This window comes from Phyllostomus discolor, chromosome 6 (assembly GCF_004126475.2).
Source record: "Phyllostomus discolor isolate MPI-MPIP mPhyDis1 chromosome 6, mPhyDis1.pri.v3, whole genome shotgun sequence".
NCBI lineage: Eukaryota > Metazoa > Chordata > Mammalia > Chiroptera > Phyllostomidae > Phyllostomus > Phyllostomus discolor.
Genome location: NC_040908.2, coordinates 120,590,022 through 120,609,533, shown reverse-complemented (window position 1 = coordinate 120,609,533; position 19,512 = coordinate 120,590,022). Strand labels below are relative to the sequence as shown.

The window sequence follows — 19,512 nt, the reverse complement described above, 5'->3', positions numbered from 1 at the left end:
CTAATTTGGAGTTAGTCCTTACCTTAAATTGGGTATATTTGGAAGCTTACATTGTGATTAGCTCTTGTATGAGTTGTCTCTAATCATATTTTCTCAGACAGGCCCTAAATTGGCTACTTTTTCAATTTGTGGCATTTTCATAAATTAATCTTTTTCTGAAGAAATCTTTCAAGGTGAAATTTCCAGTAAGAGTTGAGGCATTCAGTCAGTTGCATGGGTTCTCCATCACCTATACCTTATGTTGAGTTGCTGTGGAGTTTTTTTATTAAGGTTTGTATATCCGAAGTCACCTCATCCTCAGAGCAATGGGAGCAAGACAAAGATCACTGATTGACTAAGTGACCTTTGGTCAGGTACTCTTGTTAGTCAATCTGCAAGTATTTACATAGGATCAGTAAATAGGTTTTAAGAAAACAAGTACCAGCCCTGACTGTATCACCACAGGGTCAGATTACTTTCTGCTTTCTACAGCCCCATGTTATCACACATATGCCACTGTGTTATAACTCTGTGTCTATAACTACCTTTAACTTTGTACACTCTGTGCTTCTAAGGCCAGACACCATAGCAAAACTCAGATAATGGGTAATAAAAGGACTCCCAAAGCTATAAAATCTACCCTGACCGATGTGGCTTAGTTGGTTGTGTATCATCCCACAAATCTAAAGTCATAGGTTTGAATCCCAGTCAGGGCACATGCTTAGTTCTCAGGTTCGGTCCCTGGTCAGGGCATATATGGAAGGCAGCTGATCAGTTTCTCTCCCTCTTTCTCCATCCCTTCCCCTCTCTCTTTAAAAATAAAGTATAAAATCTGGATATTTTGGATGTTATAACACTCTGAATCTTATTTGGTCTTTTTTTAGCAGGCAGTCCCTGTCAAATTATGGTGTTAGGGCTTGTCAAATCTATGGTGGTAGATCAAATAGCTTCCTGCTGGGCTCCTATAACACCACTCTAGCAAGAGCAAAGTACTGTTCATAGGGCCTCTTTGTAAACAGGTGAGGTGGTAGCTCAGCTTCCCCTTGGCCCTGGTGAAAGTGGGTCCATGACTTGCAGCCACCTCAACTTGTACCACCTCCTTGCCTTCAAGGGGGCTTGTCAGCTCACTTTCCTGCTGATTGACACCAGGGTGGGTGGGTGGGGAAAGTGGAGTGCCATTTCCCACGACTTTATTCTGCCTCTTTCCACCTGTTCGTGTCAGGTGGGGGTGGAGGCTCAGTTCACCTCTGGACCCTGCTGACTGTCCCCAGCTGGGCCTGGTCAGTGTCACTGGGTGGAGGGATGAGACTGCTTCCTCTCACTTCCTTGGGGTTGGGGTAGAAGATCATTCCTGATTCAGCCCCACTGAAACTTCGGGTGAGGGAGAGGTAGCGGTTTTCCTGTTGCTATTTGAGTGGGGTGGGTTTTCTGTTCTCACAGGCCATCTCTGTCCCAGGCTTTTGCCTGGGGCAATAGACTTTTCTGGGAGTTTTTGGTGTTTGTTTGTTTTTTTAAATTGTGCCTAGTGTTTTACTCAGTTCCATGTTAGAAGCTTCTGCAGTGTCCCATCCGGGATATGTGAGAAGCAATAAGGAAATCTAGAGAACTCATTGCTCTTCAAGCCCTGAGGGCCATCGGTGGTCTGCCTTCTTTCCATCTTTCAGTCTTCCTGTGCTTGTTTGTTGCGTTACGTCCAGATTTTTATAGCTGCAAGAAGAAAGACCTGGGAGGAATGGGGCTCGTCCATCTTGGCCAGATCAGAAGTCATACCCTCTCTTATGAGATGGGGAGACTAACCCTTTCATTTAGTTCTCAATGAAAGCAGCAGGTCTTTTTAAGACAGTGATTTTCATATGGCACTCTCTAAGGTGTCTATTTAATTTTTGCTTAAAAAACAGGTTTTTAAGCCAAAATAAAATCTCAAAAAAACACTACCCTAGAATACTCCACATACACACACCAAAAAAATCCAAAGCTGCTTTTTCTATGCCTGTCTCCCACAGGTAGTCTTTTTTTTTTTCTTACTTAGAAAAAACATTGATTTGTTGTTCTACCTATCTATGCACTCATTGGTTGACTTCTGCATGTGTCCTGACCAGGGATCGAACCTGCAACTTCGGCATGTTGGGACAACGCTCTGACCATCTGAGCTATCCAGCCAGGGCTCTCACAGCTAGTCTTTGTGCTCTTGGGAAGCAGGGACTCCTCTGTTCTATGTATTTGTTTTTCCAGCACTTGAACATGCCCAGCATGTAGACTATGTCCAGTACATCTGTGAAGGAATGGAGTCATTTATGTGGATCTGTGTTCTCTGCCCTTGTAATTTCTTTACTGCCTACTCCATCTTAGGGTCTTTATTTTCCCTTTTGCCAGGTATCCTAGATACAGCCATTGTTGAGCGGGGGAGGAATGTGGTATCTGGTTCTCGGGATGGAACAGCACGACTTTGGGACTGTGGGCGGTCAGCCTGCCTGGGAGTCATTGCGGACTGTGGTTCTTCCATCAATGGAGTGGCTGTGGGTGCTGCTGACAACTCCATCAACCTCGGCTCGCCTGAGCAGGCGCCCAGTAAGTTCATAATGATATGTGAGCTTATTTTGTTTCCTAGGCCCCTTCAGTATTTGCTTTAGTTTCTCCTTTTCTTCCTTTTCCTTTCCTGCTCTGTAGCTGGTATTTTGATTTCTACCATTAGATTAGTATTTATTGCAAACCTGTTGTTCCTGTTGCTTTGGAATCTGCAGAGGAGCTCTATGTCATAGTTACTATACTTGAGTAGTTACAGTTTCATATCAGATGAGACTAATGCCTATAAAACAGGACAATAAAATCTTAACTGAAATAACAGTGATTCTTGGAAGAAGAGAGTGCTTTAAGTCAGTGTCAATGAGAAAGATGTCACAGAAGAAGTTGACTTGAGCCTGGAAGAATGGGTTCTGGGTGAACGGACAAGCCCGGGCAGGATGGGAAAATGGAAGCTGGGGCAGGGGCCGCAGGGACTCCACTCCGTGTTGCCTGATCCAGCGTTACTGCTTTGTGCTTATCTTTCTGGATTCTCTACAGGTTCAACGTAACCAGCTCCTCTTCTCAGGACTCTTTTTCTTCCTTGGCATCCATGATACCACACTGCACTGCTTTTCTTCCTACCTCACTGGCTGCTGCTTTTTAGTCTCCTTTTATAAATTTTCTTTATTCTACCTTTAAAGTATTTTTTTTATTTGAGAGAGAGAGAGAGCGAGAGAGAGAAAGAGAGAGGAAGTGGGGAGAGGGGAGAGAGAGACATCAGTTGGTTGTTCCACTTATTTATGCAGTTAGTAGTTGCTTCTTGTGTGTGCCCTGACTAGAGATCGAACCCATGACCTTGGCATATCAGGACAACACTCTAATCAACTGAACCCCCTGGTCAGGGCCTATTCTACTTTTAAATATTGGAGGGCCCTCAGCTCTAACTACAGTTTCTCCCTAGATGATCGATGGCTTTAAGTATTGTATTTAAGGTGGTGATTTCCAAAAGTATGTCTAAAGTATAGGCCTGAGTTTTTGACTATGTTTAGAAGTCTAATAGCTCAGACTTGCCCTGTCTGACAGGGAGTTTCTTATTTCCCATCCCTACCCCACCCCCTAATCTGTTTTTCCCTGTCTTCTGGTTTGCTCAAGCCCAAAGCCCAAGATTCATTCACCATCCACCCCCACCTTTCCTCATGTCCCACATCAGCAAAGTCTGTCATCTCTGCCTTCACAGTGTTTCTAATTTTTCCTCTTTACTTTCTCCTTCCCACTCTCCCTCCTGCCAGCATGCTGGTGCAATCTATCATCATCTGTCCCTTGTACTCTTCTCCTTTGTGGTCATTTAAAAAGCACATATCAAGCCCCTGTCACTGTTGTTTGTCGCTACTATTTTAGACATACATTAAAATCTTAACCTCTCACCATGGCTTATCACAAACCCTCACACTTGCTGACCCCTGTGTTCCTCTCCAGCCTCACGGCACACCGCCCTGTGCCAGGCTCACTGTGTCCCAGCCACAGGCCTTGTGTTTGTTTTTTTAGCACATGCCTTCTGCTGGCCAGTGCTTTTCGAAACTCTTCACATGACTGGCTTCTGTTTACTATTCAGGTCTCAGTTGAAAAGCTGACTCCAAGGAGCCTTTTTAAAGTTGAAGTTTATATTTAAAGTTACCTTCCCCCCCCCTCAATCTTCCCACTGTCTATTTATTTCTGGTCATATTTTCCTGTTTTATTTTCTTTTTAAAACTCATCACTCTCTGAAAGTATCCTGTTTGTCTACCTATTCCACTGTTTCCTCATTCCCCTAAACTCCTAAAGGACCTTGTCTGTTTGTACATCACTGTTTTCCTCGGCACCCAGAATAGTGTCCGATACATTGTAGTCCCTCAATGAATATTTAGTGAATGAATACATTTTATTTCCTCCAGACTGGAAGAAACCTGAGGGCAGAGACTGTTTTGTTCAATGTTGTACCTCTGCTCCTAGTATGGTATCTTGTCACATTTTTTACAAAGGACTTAATAATAATATATTTAAGTTGTGTTTATTGAAATATATTTTACATAAAAGTCACTCTTTTTAATTGTACAGTTTCTGTGAGTTTTGACAAATGTGTATAGTCATATAAACAATACCACAGTCAAGATACAGAACATAATAAGTGCTTTTTAAAATTAATCAGTGGCCCTGACTGGTGTGGCTCAGTTAGCTGGACATTATTCTGCAGAGTGAAAGGTTGTGGGTTTGATCCCCGGTTGGGGCATGTGCCTACTTGGTGGTTTCAGTTGCCAGTTGGGAACAGAGACAACAGGCAACCGATCGATGTTCTCTCTCATATCGATGTTTCCCTCTCTTTTCACCCTCCCTTTCCCTCTCTCTAAAAATAAACAAAACCTTTAAAAAAATTAATGAGTGAATCACTAACAAAGTAATTCAGTCAACAGCCATCAGTATCTGTGCTTTCTGGGTACTGCCAGCTGATTAGCCCGTTACTGACATAGCTCATCTGTCATGCAGGTGAACGGGAGGTTGGAACAGAATCGAAAATGCTGCTGTTGGCCCAGGAAGATAAGAAGCTTCAGTGCTTGGGACTACAGAGCAGGCAGCCGGCAAGTGGTTCCTCTAAAATCTTTGAATTCTTGGGGACACTGGATCACTTTGATTCTTGATAAGCTGTTTTAGAAATATTTCTAAGCCCTGGCTGGCATAGCTCTGTAGATTGAGTGCGGGCTGCGAACCAAAGTGTCGCAGGTTCGATTCCCAGCCAGGGCACATGCCTGGGTTGCAGGCCATAACCCCCAGCAACCGCACATTGATGTTTCTCTCTCTCTCTATCTCTCTCCCTTCCCTCTCTAAAAATAAATAAATAAAATCTTTAAAAAAATATTTCTACATGCTCGCTGTATTCACCTTTTAAGAAAATTACATGAGTGAGAGGCAGTACGTTGTAGCAGTTAAAAGCATGGGGTTTGTTATAGGGCAACATTTAAATCCCAGCTCTTCCTTTTAATGGCTATGACATTGGACAGGTTACTTAACCTCTCTGACCCTCAATTTCCTCATTATTAAACTGGACCTGGTAGGACCTACCTCATAGGGTTATGTGATGAAGATTAAATGCTCTATTGCTTTGTGACCTTTGTTATTTGTTAAGCCACTCCTTCCCTCTTGACCTTCCTGCTTGACCCTCATATGTGAAATGAGGTTATATAGACCCCTTTCTACCTCTGAGGTAATATGAAGAAATTCTGAGTAAAGCATCAGGGCTCTAGATCAAATAATGATCAGAACTGTCTTTTATAGAAGAATTAGTTGGTTTTTTTCCCTCATCCTCTGGGGTTTTGCTGAATATACTGTATTCTTAATTAAACTCTGAGTTCCGTGAATTAGATTTTTAAAATTTCTTTCCAACAGTCAGATAACTTTAATGATTTGGTTTAGCCATAGGGTGTGTATTTTCATTTTATTTTGCTGTGTCATTGTGTTGGTAACATTTCCATTTTCAATGTTTGTTCCAGAAACATCACCATTTTTTATCATATTGCCTTTGCACTCTTGAATTTGCATGCTGGCTTTTACTTCCAAAGAGAAATCAAGGATTTTTGTTTGTTTTGTTTTGCTTTCCTTTGTTTCTTTCCTTTGTAGAATATTCAAGGGAGAAATGATCAATTTGAGCTAACAGTAAGGAATAAATAAAAATCAGATCGTTTCCTTTTTCAAGTACATGGGAGAATTGTGGTTCTTTAAATTACCAGTTTATTTAACTTTTTTCTGTTTGTTTGTTTTTTTTAATTCTCACCCAGGGATATCTTTATTGACATTAGGGCAAGAGGAGGGTTGGGGAGAGAGAGAGAAACATCAATGGGTTGCCGCCCCAACTGGGGACTGAACCCACAATCTCAGTATGTGCCCTGACCAGGAATCGAACCCACAACCTTTTGGTGTATAGGACAATGCTCAAACCTGAGTCACCCCACCAGGGCTAAGCTTGTTTCTTTTCCTGCAAAATATTTCCCTTCAAAAGGTGGTTAGAAGTGACATGAAGCAAATCTTAAATGTGTGAATTACAACTGTTTCTCAAATGGAAGGTTGTAATGAAAACAGGAAAAGGGAGGATTTTTGGTGTTGAAGATCCTGTGAGTCAGTGTGTTGAGGGTTAGTAGTTTGAAAATCGCTGCCTCTATCAAAATTAAAAGCTTCTGCACAGCTAAAGAATACAGTTTCAAAATTAAAAGAGAACCAACTGTATGGGAAAACATATTTGCCAATGATACCTCAGACAAGGGTTTAATCTCCAAAATATATAAAGAACTTACAAGACTGCACTCTAAGAAGACAAGGAATCTAACTAAAAAGTGGGCAAAGGACTTGAACAGACACTTCTCCAAGGAGGACATACAGAAAATCCAAAGACACATGAAACGATGTTCAATATCGCTAGCTATCAGAGAGATGCAGATTAAAACCACAATGAGATACCACTTCACACCAGTCAGAACGGCCATCATAAACAAAGCAACAAACAACAAGTGTTGGAGAGGTTGTGGAGAAAAGGGATCCCTAGTGCACTGCTGGTGGGACTGCAGACTGGTACGACCACTATGGAAAGCAGTATGGAACTTCCTCAGAAAACTAAAAATGGATCTGCCTTTTGACCCTGCAATTCCACTGCTGGGACTCTATCCTAAGAATACTAAAACACCAATTCAAAAGAACCTATGAACCCTGATGTTCATAGCAGCACAATTTACAATAGCTACATGCTGGAAGCAACCAAGATGCCCATCAGTAAATGAATGGGTCAAAAAACTATGGTACGTTTACACAATGGAATTCTATGCAGCAGAAAGAAAGAGGGAGCTCCTACCCTTTGCAACAGCGTGGATGGAGCTGGAAAACATTATGCTAAGCGAAGCAAGCCAGGCAGTGAAAGACAAATACCATATTTGATCTCACCTTTAACAGGAAGCTAAATAACAAAACAAAGAAACAAGCAAAATATAACCAAAGACACTGAAATAGAGGACAGGCTGACAGTGCCCACAGGGGAGAGTAGAGGGAATTTAAGGGGACAGTGGGAAGGGTTCACAGGAACAAACTTAAAGGACACATGGTCATAAACTAAGGGGAGGGTGGTAATGGGAGGGAAGTGGGGATGGGTAGGAGGGGGGACTGGATTAGGAGTAAAAAGGAGAAAACTGTATTTGAACAATGATTAAAATAAAAAAAAGAAAAGAAAAGAAAATCGCTGCCTCAGAATACATTATGATATAAACTACTGAAGAAGTCCTCAGCCAGCCTCAGGTTCCTGAAATCCTGGGAGTGCTTCTTCCTCAGTTAACGAATGTATAGTTTAGATTAAGAATGCTTTACGGGGGAAGAAAGAAAATATCTCCACAAATAGTAAACTTTCTCTTCTTCATGCCTGTTTATTCCTGGAAACAAATTAAGCTTTAGTAGCATTTTTGTCTCTTACTTGTTCCCAGATATTCCACTTTATTGGCTCAGATGCCTTCAACTGCTGTACTTTTCTCTCTGGCTTCTTGCTGTTGGCTGGGACACAGGATGGAAACATTTATCAGCTGGATGTGAGGAGTCCAAGGTGAGTCACCACGCGTCTGCGTGATGTAGACCTACAGAGTGGGGGTTTTTATTGACTGCAGCGTAGCATATGGATGACTGCTGAGTCAAGGGTATGTTTTTCCATTTATAAAGGTTTTCTGGTGTGAATTGTCTGGTTTTTTTTTATTATTCTTAGGGTCATATTGAAAGGAAATCTGACTCATACTGTCATGATTGTCCAAGTGTAGTGATTGCTTTGGAAATTAAGCTTAAATACTAAACTAATATTTCACTTAAAGTGATTGTCAAACTTAATTTTGGGGAGCTCAGTAATTTTCTCAATGGTGTTAGATCTGGGTTGGCCTAAGACTGATCGGTTTTCAAGTTCAAGTAAGCCAGGTCTGGTTCTTTATTTAGCTTTTATAATAACCTATCTAAAACAGGCCTTCTTCTGGTCTTAAAGCTATCCAGAGAAAATCACATAGCCTTGGTCCCAGGATTTTTCAGTGTCTACAGTTTCTTCCTCCTCCTACTTCCTTCCTTTGTTCAGCTGATACTGAACGGCTCTGGCTTGTGCAGGACACTGAAAGACAGGAAAGGAGGCATTTGGAGTCTGATAGTCACACTGGACTGTCACGGTGCGGTGACCAGTGGGCTGAAAGGGCGGTACACAGGGATGGGCGGAAGCATCAAGGAGAGGCCGGAAGGTGAGATTGCGTCCCCAGGGATCTGAGGCTTTCACTGCACCTTGTCCAGTAGGAAGTTACAAGTCAGGAAGAAAGGGCCCTGCCCTGGGTAGAACGGCACGTAGGGAAGCACGAGGGCGTATGGAAGTAGTTTAGTATGACAGGTGTGTGCCCTGCAGCGGCACAGCAGTGAGAAGCGATGCCAGACAGGAAAGTGCAAGTTTGCTTAGAAAAGACTTGCATACCAGCCTAAGGAGCTTGGACTTTATTCCAAGAGCAGTGAAGAAATTCCAGCTAAAGAGTGACTAGCTTATACTTTTCTTTCATAATTTGTTACTTTATTTTTGTACTTGTTTTTGCCTCCTCAGAGACAGGGAATCTCTGATTACTATTATAAAATCACTCTTACATGTAATATATATATCTTCCGTTTTGTTTTACAAAGTCTGACAACTTTAATATTTCACTTCTTTCTTAATTGTCTATAAGTAAAAAGGTTAACATATTGTTAACATTGTTGTGTTAAACCCTTGTCAGGTCTCCCTGACAACTGGAGATGCCGGAGGTGACCAGGTTCATTCAGCTCAGTGACATGTTTAGAGACATGTTTACATGTACTCCAAGGTGTGAATGCACTATCTTGATCTACCATTTAAGGGTCTTGCAGGAAAGAAGCTGTGTGGTTGTTGAATCTCCATTCACCTACGTCCTGTTTGCTGTCACGTGGTTAGTACTATATACTCAGGCATTGCTTTTGAAGAAAAAAGCTAAAATTGCCCCTTTTACCTCGAATCCTAGGGCTCCAGTACAAGTCATCCACAGATCAGGAGCTCCAGTTCTGTCCCTCCTGAGATTCAGAGATGGATTCATTGCAAGCCAAGGTGGGTCTGGGGGCCAGTGGAGACGGATGGTTCCATGTGGTTCAATTAAACATAGGTTTAAGTGCCTGGTCTTTGGGGCTAGGGGCACGGTCCTCCATGAACGCTTGGTATATTGTGCTTATCACATAATGTTTATCACCCTGCATTATAATTGTCTGTGTCCCCCTCCAGTCCAGGTTCCCTGAGAGGAGTGACTGTGGCTTATTCATTGTACTACTATCCCAGCATTTAGATCAGTGCCCACTATGTAGTTGGTGTTCAATAAACATTGGTAGAGTAAATGTATTGTTCCTTATTGTACAACATTGAGTTTCAATAACGAATCAGTTACAGTGTGCCCTAAAGGAGCTTATAGTTAGTAAGACGGACAGCGGTGAATATGTGATTGAGTACAGTTTGATAAGCACTGCAGCCGAAAACTCTATGGGAACGTGGAGAACAGCTAGCTTTGGTGGTAGGTGTGCTGCAGCGATGTCTTCACAGACCAGGCGACGTGTGTGCCGATGAGTATCTTACCAGCAGGAGATGGAGAAATGAACGTTGCAAGGCAAAGCTATAGTTTGTACAAAGTCACAGATGAAGGAAGGGAGCAAAAAGAAGGAATCTGTCATTTACTAGGTGCCTGCTATGCAGTAGGTCCTATGTTTGAGGCTTTACATAAATAGTCCAGGTAAAGTGGTGTAGCCAGGACAAGATATTTGGAGTTGGGGAGTGGGTTTGGGGGAAATGCCTGGAACAAGGTGTTCACTAAGGGACAGTGTGAATCTTCACAGGAGTGATGCAGGTGAGAAGACGAGACAGTATGGGCTGGAGGGACCATCCTACCTGAGTCTCTCAGGGTATCAGTTAGGGTGTTTGTGGCTCTTAGTAACAGGACCCAATTAAAAATGGCTTCAATAATTAGGAAACTGTACTACTTCACTTAATAAGAAGTCCAGGTTTATGGTGGTTTTAGATTAGATTCATTTAGTGATTCAAAAACAGTTAACAGAGGAAATTGAAGAAATTTGGCAACTAAGTCAGTGTGGTGTCCTGGATTGGGTCCAGGACATTAAAGACTGGTGAAACCCAAAAAAGTGTCCACTGAAACTGGCTGGCTACTCTGCAAGGTGCTGCGGAGGGAATTCTGTAGTTACTTCAGGAGTTGGAAACAGGTGATCTATGAGGCCCTTTGGAATGGTTTGAAAACAAAGACAAGCCTTCTCTCAGAAGGCACTCGGCCTGCAGATCCTCTCTAGCTCAGCATTCTAGGCAGCCACCATTAGGTCCTCATATTTGACCTACATCATGAGACCTGTTTGCCTTTCTGGGTCTTAGGATTATCTTCTGAAATATTGAGGTTTTAAAAAAACTCCTTTGCATGTAGCTGTCTTTTCAGTTTTCTCAATTTTCTTTTTGCTTTAGGTGATGGAAGCTGTTTCGTTGTCCAGCAAGACCTAGACTATGTCATTGAGCTCACTGGGGCCGACTGCGACCCTGTGTACAAGGTACAGGTCCGACTGCAGACCGGTCTCGGGGAGTCTCACATGGATCTAGAGCTTTGGAGGAGACTGAATCCAGCTATTTTGTGATTATTCGGGTGATAAAATACTTAGGAATGAGATAGAAAGAAATCAAAATTTTGAGTCAGATCTAGAAACTTGAAAAATTACTTTACCTCCCCAGTCTGTCAGTTCATCTGTAAAAGGAGGGCAATAGTGACATAATGCATATGAAAGCTCTTTGTAAATTTAAAATATTCTCCAAATATTAACTATTATTATGATTAGTTCAAGAGTGATTGTCTTATTTGATTAAACAGGAAAGAGAAAAATAAAAGGGGAAATAATATTTATTGACCAGATACTGTGATGGATGTTTTATATATATTATCTCATTGATTAAATGTTATTATTCCTTGAAGTGTAGGTATTATTATTCCTGTTTTTTTAATTAAAAAAATTATACAGTTATTACCTGCCTATAAAAATTCAAGCAGTACAGAATTATACAGACTTAAAAGTCCCCTCTAAGTCTATTTTAGTTCAATTCTTTTCAGAAGTAACCAGCATTAACAGTTTGACACATATCTTTGAAGACTGTTTTTGTGTTTATGTATTTATGTAAATAATACAGTTTTATCTCAGTTTGTACATAATTGGGATCATCCTATATATGAGGTCTGTCCAGAAGGTACCCAGCCATGTAATATGAAATATAGAGACATTTATTGAAGAAGATACAGGACATGAGAAACATTGTATACAGGATAATGACACCTCAGTCCCCTTCAAAGTAGCCACCTTCAGACCTCACACAGTTCTCCCAGTCGCCATAGCTGCTCTGTCACATTTTCCTGAATCTCATTGACAGTCTGAAATCTCTTCCCTTTCAAAGGTGATTTTAGTTTTGGAAAAAGCCGTAAGCACAGGGTGCCAAATCTGGGCTGTAGCAGGGCTGAGTCACCTGGGTGATTTGCTGTTTCACAAAAAACTCTGCACCAGACATGATGAATGAGGGGCACGTTGTTGTGATGAAGCTGCCAATCACCAGTTGCCCATAGCTGTGGCCTTCTGAATCATGCAAATAGTTTCTGTGGAGGAATGTTCAAGCTTAATGTAAAATTTCAACTCATTCAGTCATTTTGAATTTGACAGCCACACAGTACACATGCTCAGTCAATGGCGTCTACCAGCCCTACTGACTAGTACAGTGAAGTTGTCATTGTTCACACATGTGCATTCCAGTCCACACTGGTTGGCTGTCACATTACATTGGTATCATGCAAACCATTCTCACTATATTAACAGTGGCTGGACTTTTTCCCGATAGACCTTGTATGTGGTCTTATGACTTTTTTTTTTTACTTATCATCTTGCAGCTCTTTCCGTACAAATGGATATAGATCCACTTCATTTCTAAAAGTTTCTGTATAGTGTTCTATATTGTAAGTGAACATGTCATTTTCTTTGTACAAATAAGGAAATGGGCCTAGAGGAAGTTGAGGAAGTAGCCTGTGGTCATGTCACTGCATACTGCCCAACCTGAGATTCCAAAAGCTCACTCCTGAATTCATGCTATGTCCACTATATAGGGATTCTTAACCCTCTTTAAGTCGTAGACTTCTTTGAGAAGTCAATGAAACTCTCAGAAAAAAGGCACGTATTGAGAACTGGTTTATATACAATTGTATGAGGTTCAGGGATACCCAGGGCTGTCTGTGGACCATCTCCTCCCCAGGTAGTCCAGAGGGTTTAGACTCTCTGCACTAAACCATGCACAACACTAGTGGGTTTGCTCTCCACTTGACTAATTAGGATCTCTGTTCTGTAGCCATAGTGCACTTGACTCTGGCCAGCCATTTTTAAAATACATGTGAATATAGTTCTTTTCTTGTCTTTGGAGTCAGTAACGCTTCTCAGACTCCCTTGTACTAGGAGAGGATGAGTGACTAGGCTGTATCTTTCTGAAATGGAAGAATTCCAGGCTTACTTTGGGCTGTGAACTTTTGTGTTCCAGGTGGCCACGTGGGAGAAGCAGATCTACACATGCTGCCGAGATGGTCTTGTGCGGCGCTATCAGCTCTCCGACCTCTGATTCCTCGGAAAGAGAAGTCCTACTCAACAAAAACCTTTGACCCCGATCAACAATGAGCAGAAACGTCATCAGTCCTTCCCAAGAACCATGCCCTTTATTGTCTTGGGCACCCTTTGGAAGTCACAGAAAGCCAACTCCATTGGCCATGCACAACTGTCATTCCATAACAAGACTCATTTGAGCTGAATAAGGAGCTCACATGTGCTCACTGCATTTGCCCCAACTTCTTGTATAAAGTCACCCCAGCAACACAGGGTGAGGTTATGGATTGCTTACAGTTTGATCTCACACCAGTTGTGTTAAATGTTTACAGGACCAGAGGACTAAAGCCTGTTCTCTGAAGGAAATAAAGAGAATACATTTGGAGAAGTCTGAATTTGAAAAACTTTGTTAAATACTCTTGTTCCAGCAAAAACTCAGTCAAGCTGATGGAACTCCTTTCTCGGGTGCTTCCTGTTGGCCTGGCCATAGAGAAAGGCTGCTTCACAGCAGCAGGAAATGTCCCATAAGCAGCAACCTGGAAAAGATTTTTATACAGGGAGGAAAAGCAGCCACCCCAGTTTCCCTTGGACTGAGCGGTTTCTGCCACCTGTGACTTTCTGTCCAGGCAAACCAACTTGGACTGTCAGCCTGTACACAGGTGATTGTGAAGGCAGGGGCTGTCAAAGTGCGGTCCCTGGAACAGCTGTATCAGTATCGCCGGGGAACTTAGAAATCCATGAGCCCTAGTTCAGACCTAAATCAGAAATTCTAGGGGAGGGCCCACAATCGATATTTTAACAAGCCTTCCATGATTTGGATGTTTGCCGAAGTCTGAGACCTAGAGGAAGAGATGATAAAGGGCACTTTAGTCATAGATGGAACCCAAGGCTCATGGGGTGGCCAGGCTGGCCTGTAGGAGATGAGGCTGGAGAGGTTGGCAGGGCCTAAATAGTGAATGGGCTTGCATGCCAGTAAGGAGTTTGAACTTCACTTAGTTGGCAGTGGGGAACCGTGAAGGCGTTTTTAAGCAAGGGTGTGACATAGTTACTTCTTTTTTTCTCTAAACATAAGAATGAAATTATAAGGTATGTATTCCCTGGCTTATTTTGACTCAGTGACTCTGAGTTCTTTTCATCTCAATACATTTGGACTTCACTCATTCTTTTTAACTTCCAGAGCATGAATACCATATAATTTACATTTTAGAGATTATTAAAGAGAAAGTTTCTTGGATCATGCCACATTTGAGGTGGGCCATGTAGGCAAAGTTCTGGAATTTATTTAAGGGAAGAAGGTAATTCCTGTCTGGGGTAATAGTATGATTTACAGAATTCTTAAAGGTATATTCTCATGTAATCTTTTTTTTATAGAGATAATGAAAATTTTTAAAAGATTTTCTTTATTTTTAGAGAGTGGAAAAAAGAGGGAGAAAGAGAGGAAGAGAAACATAGTGTGTGGTTGCCTCTAGTGCACCCACTACTGGGGACCTAGCCCACAAACCAGGCATGTGCCCTGACTGGGAATCGAACTGATAACCCTTTGGTTAGCAGGCTGACACTCAATCCACTGAGCCACACCAGCCAGGGCTCATGTAATCTTTATTACTACCTTGAGACATTCTAGTAGTGAGGCTTAATGAGATGATGTGATTTGCCAAAGGTCATAGAGAACAGGAACTTGAACACAGTTTATCTTGACTTTTTAAAATCTTTATTATATTTTTTCCATTACCATTTAGTCCCTTTATACCCTCTTCCTCCCAGCAACCCCACACTGTTGTCCATGTCCATGAGTCCTTTTTACTTTTTGCTTATTCTGTTTTAACTTTAAATCCCATTTTTTCTACCTGTTGCTAATTGCTAAACAAAATTGTGAAAATAAAACACTGTAGTTAATTTACTGGCTACCTACTCTGTTCTAGGTGCTTTATTTATTTCTTTAATCCTTGCAATCCTGTTTTACAGAAAAGAAAATAGAGGCTCAAGAAATTAAGTACCAGAGCCTTGATTTGGTCCTTGCTTAGTTTGTCTGCAAGGTCTGTGCTCTTTCCTCCTCTCCATGTGGTCACGAGTCCTCTGGGAATAGAGCTATTTCACTTAAGGGCATTTGTGATAGGGTCAGGTGACCCAAAGAGACAGTCCAGAACACAGAAACATTGATTCCTAGGAGGTCCATGGGGTACCTCTAGGAAGTCAGATGAAGAAAACAGGGTGACGCAGGATGTGGCTCAAGTTCATTACATGGCAACTATGGCTGTGAGTCCCCATTCCAGGGCTCACTCTTCTCCATTTGCTGTCACATTCATGAGCTCCTTGTCATAGGGCTCCAGGGTTAGTATCCTGGCTGTTACGGAATTAACGACCCTTGAAAGCTGCCATGAAATCCAGAATTAAACAGAAGGAGCAGAGACTAGCTCTCAGGTGCCCAAAGCCTTGTCCACTTTGAATGGAAAAATCCCTAGTTGGCAACAGACAAAGCTGTTTTTTCTTTTGGGTTGAGGATTTGGGTTGAGGAGTGCATTCTGGGTAAGGAAGGATGGACAACCCCCATCCATAGCACTAGAGGCCTAGTGAGCTCTGTGCTAGACCTTGTTTCTTGGTTTTCTGATGCCCCCTTGTGACTTCTTGTGAGAAATACTACCTCTGTTTCTCAAGCCAGTTGTGGCATCAGCTATTGAGTAAATACTCTGCCAAGCACAGTCCTCACAACAGCCTTGCAAAGTAAAGGTTTCTTTTTCTTGAACTCAAGTCTCTGTAGACCTCTTTTATATATTTCTTCTACTTTATTTTATTTTGAAGTTCAAATTTACAAATAAGTTGCAATAATAGTACAAAGGATTCCACTGTATCCCCGCCCAGATCTCCTCCCAGTTAACTTCTTTTTTTTATCCTTACCCATGGGCATGCGCGTTGATTTTAGAGAAAGGGAAAGAGAGGGAGAGAAACCTCGATGTGAGGGAGAAACATCAATTGGTTGCCTCTCGTACACACATTGATCATGGGACCAAACCCACAAGACAGGCATGTGTGCTGACCAGGAATCCAAACCATGACCTTTTGGTTTACAGGACAATGCTCCAACAAAGAGCCACACTGGCCAGGGTGACAGTTGTTAATTTCTTTCTTTTTTTCAATCACCATCCAAGGACACTTTTTCATTACTTTTAGAGAGAGAAGGAGGGATAGAGGAAGAGAAAGAAATATCAATGTGATAGAGAAACGTCTGTTGGTTGCCCCACCTGCATATACCTGGACCAGGGATTATACCCACCTGGACAGGGGATCAAACCCCCACCCCCCATTAAGGAATGTCACTCCAACCAGCTGAACCACACCAGCCAGGACAGTTGTTAACTTTTTATTATGTTTATCATTTATATTCTCTCTTTCTCTCTCTCCCTGTCTCTTCTCTGCTCCTTTGGCTCATGCATACACTGCTGCCCTCAAACAGGTAGGACAGAACTTCTCACTCTAAGGGTTGCCTCAAAACTACTTCCCACCAAAATGTGCAATCCGGAAAGGGAAAAACAGAAGCGACCTTTCAGTGGAGAGACCTAACAAGCATCACCTCAGCAGGCAGTCAAGTTCAGCATCACCAGTGAGAAGTCATACTGCTGTTGTGCACCTTCAATCTGATGTGGTGGGAAGGGTGCTTTACCTCTGTGATCTTCCTTCCAAAACCCCATCCTAATCATAAGAAGAGCATCAAACAAATCCAAAGTAACTGACCAGTGCTTCTTAAATTGTCAAAGTCATTGAAAAGAAGGAAAATTTGAGAAGCAGTTGTAGTCAAGATACCTGAGGAGACAGGACAACTAAACGTGATGCGGAATCCTAGGTGGGATCCTGGAACAGCAACAAGACCTTGGGTTAAAAACTGGGAAATCAACTTTCGGCCAAGATGGAGGCATAGGTAGACACACTGTGCCTCCTCGCACAACCAAAATAAGGACAACAACAAAGTTAAAAACAAAAAAACAACCAGAACTGACAGAAAATCAAACTGTATGGAAGTCGGACAACCAAGGAGTTGAAGAAACATTCATCTAGACCGGTAGGAGGGGTGAAGACGACAGTTGGGGCAGAGAGGACTCATGGCAAGGTGGTGGCTGGTGGAGCAGGGCGGGCGGTCCCACATTTGTGCACAGATAAATCGGGAAGAACAGCTGGGAAGCAAGAAAGACCATGCAACCCAGGGCCCCAGCGGGGGGAAATAAAGCCTCAAATCACTGACAGAGAACACCTGTGGGGGTTGAGGTGCCAGGAGAAACTTTCAGCCTCACAGGAGAGTTCATTGGAGAGACTCACAGGGTCCTAGACACCCACCCACATGGGAATCAGCAACAGAAGGGCCCAATTTGCTTGCGGGAAGCGGGAAAAGTGACTGAAAACTGGGAGGGGGCAGAGCAAGCGCCATTGTTCCCTCTTGACCCGTCCCCCACATACAGCATCACAACCCAGCAACTGGGTTGCCCCGCCCTAATGAACACCTAAGGCTCTGCCCCTTACTACATAACAGGCATTCAGAGACCACCGCCCCCCCCCAAAATGGCCTAAATGAAAGAACAAATCAAAGGTCCAGAAAAATACAACTAAGCAATGAAGAGAAAGCCAACCTATCAGATACACAGTTCAAAACACTGGTAATCAGGATGCTCACAGAATTGGTTGAGTACGGTCGCAAATTAGAGGAAAAAAATGAAGGCTATGAAAAATAAAATAAAGGTAAATGTACAGGGAACCAACAGTGACGGGAAGCAAACCAGGACTCAGATCAACGGTTTGGGGCAGAAGGAAGAAAGAAACGTTCAAGCAGAATAGAATGAAGAAACAAGAATTCAAAAAAATGAGAAGAGGCTTAGGAACCTCCAGGACATCTTTAAACATTCCAACATCCAAATCATAGGGGTGCCAGAAGAACAGGAAGACCAAAAAATTGAAAACTTACTTGAAAAACTAATGAAGGAGAACTTCCCTGATCTGGCAAAGGAAATAGACTTCCAGGAAGTCCAGGAAGCTCACAGAGTCCCAAAGAAGTTGGACCCAAGAAGGAACACACCAAGGCACATCATAATTACATTAGCCAAGATTAAAAATAAGAAGAGAATCTTAAAAGCTGCAAGAGAAAAGGAGATAGTTACCTACTAAGGAGTTCCCATTAGGCTATCAGCTGATTTCTTAAAAGAAACCTTGGAGGCAAGAAGGGGCTGGAAAGAAATATCCAAAGTCATGAAAAGCAAGGACCTACATCCAAGATTTTCCAGCAAATCTATCATTTAGAATGGAAGGGCAGATAAAGTGCTTCCCAGATAAGGTCAAGTTAAAGGAGTTCATTGTCATCCAGCCCTTATTATATGAAATGTTAAAGAGATTTATCTTAGAAAAAGAAGATAAAAAAATATGAACAGTAGCCCTGGCTGGTGTAACTCAGTGGTTTGAGCATGGGCTGTGAACCGAAGGGTCGCTGGTTCAATTCCCAGTCAGGGCACATGCCTGGGTTGCAGGCCAGGTCCCCAGTGGTGGCCATGTGAGGCAACCCCACACTGATGTTTCTCTCCGTCTCTTTCTCCTTCCCTTCCCCTCTCTCTAAAAATAAATAAATAAAATATTTCAAAAATATGAACAGTAAAATGGCAACAAACTCACAGCTATTAACCGAATCTAAAAACAAAAACAAAAACAAACTAAGCAAACAACTAGAACAGGAACAGAATCACAGAAATGGAGATCACATGGAGGGTTATCGGTGGAGGAGTAGAAGGGGAAGAGAGGGGGAAAAGGTACAGAGAATAAGTAGCATAAATAGTAGGTAGAAAATAGACAGGGGGAGGGTAAGAACAGTACAGGAAATGTAGAAGCCGAAGAACTTATATGCATGACCCCTGGACTTGAACTAAAGTCGGAGGAATGCAGGTGGGAGAGGGTGTACAGGCCGGAGGGGAATAAAGGGGAGGAATGGGACAATTGTAATAGCATAATTAAAATATATTTTAAAAACTGGGATATCTGAATGAAGAATGGACTTCTGTTCTAAGTGATGTATTGATATTGGGTATTACTTGTGACAAATGTACCACGTTCATGTAAAATGTTAATGGGGCAAATGAGTGTGGGATGTTTGAGAACTCGACTATCTTTACAACTTGCCTAAAAATCCAAAACTTCTCTAAAATAAAAAATAATGTACAAAAAACAGCTAGCCCTGATCTGTGTAACTCAGTTGGTTTCCACTGCATAGCAGAGGTTGCCGGCTTGATCCCAGGTCAGGGCACATGCCTGGGTTGCAGGTTCAGTCCCTGGTTGGGGCACATATGAGAGGCAATAGATCAATATTTCTCTCTC

The 19,512-nt window shown here is 42.3% G+C and overlaps 1 protein-coding gene across 3 annotated transcripts in view; it reads left to right on the top strand.

Moving 5' to 3' along the window:
* PAAF1 (proteasomal ATPase associated factor 1) overlaps window positions 1-15,064 on the top strand; it is a 35,039-nt gene extending 19,975 nt beyond the window's left edge. For 2 of the 3 annotated variants that reach the window (XM_028516736.2, XM_028516737.2), the window contains 6 exons: window positions 2,353-2,547; window positions 5,002-5,093; window positions 7,971-8,086; window positions 9,531-9,613; window positions 11,018-11,100; window positions 13,112-15,064. In XM_028516736.2, coding sequence (XP_028372537.1) covers window positions 2,353-2,547; window positions 5,002-5,093; window positions 7,971-8,086; window positions 9,531-9,613; window positions 11,018-11,100; window positions 13,112-13,189 — 647 coding nt within the window. In that variant the 3' untranslated portion in view covers window positions 13,190-15,064. The remainder of the gene's footprint in view (window positions 1-2,352; window positions 2,548-5,001; window positions 5,094-7,970; window positions 8,087-9,530; window positions 9,614-11,017; window positions 11,101-13,111) is intronic. The other variant, XM_036028823.1, reaches the window with a different exon arrangement.
* Window positions 15,065-19,512: the final 4,448 nt, after the last annotated feature.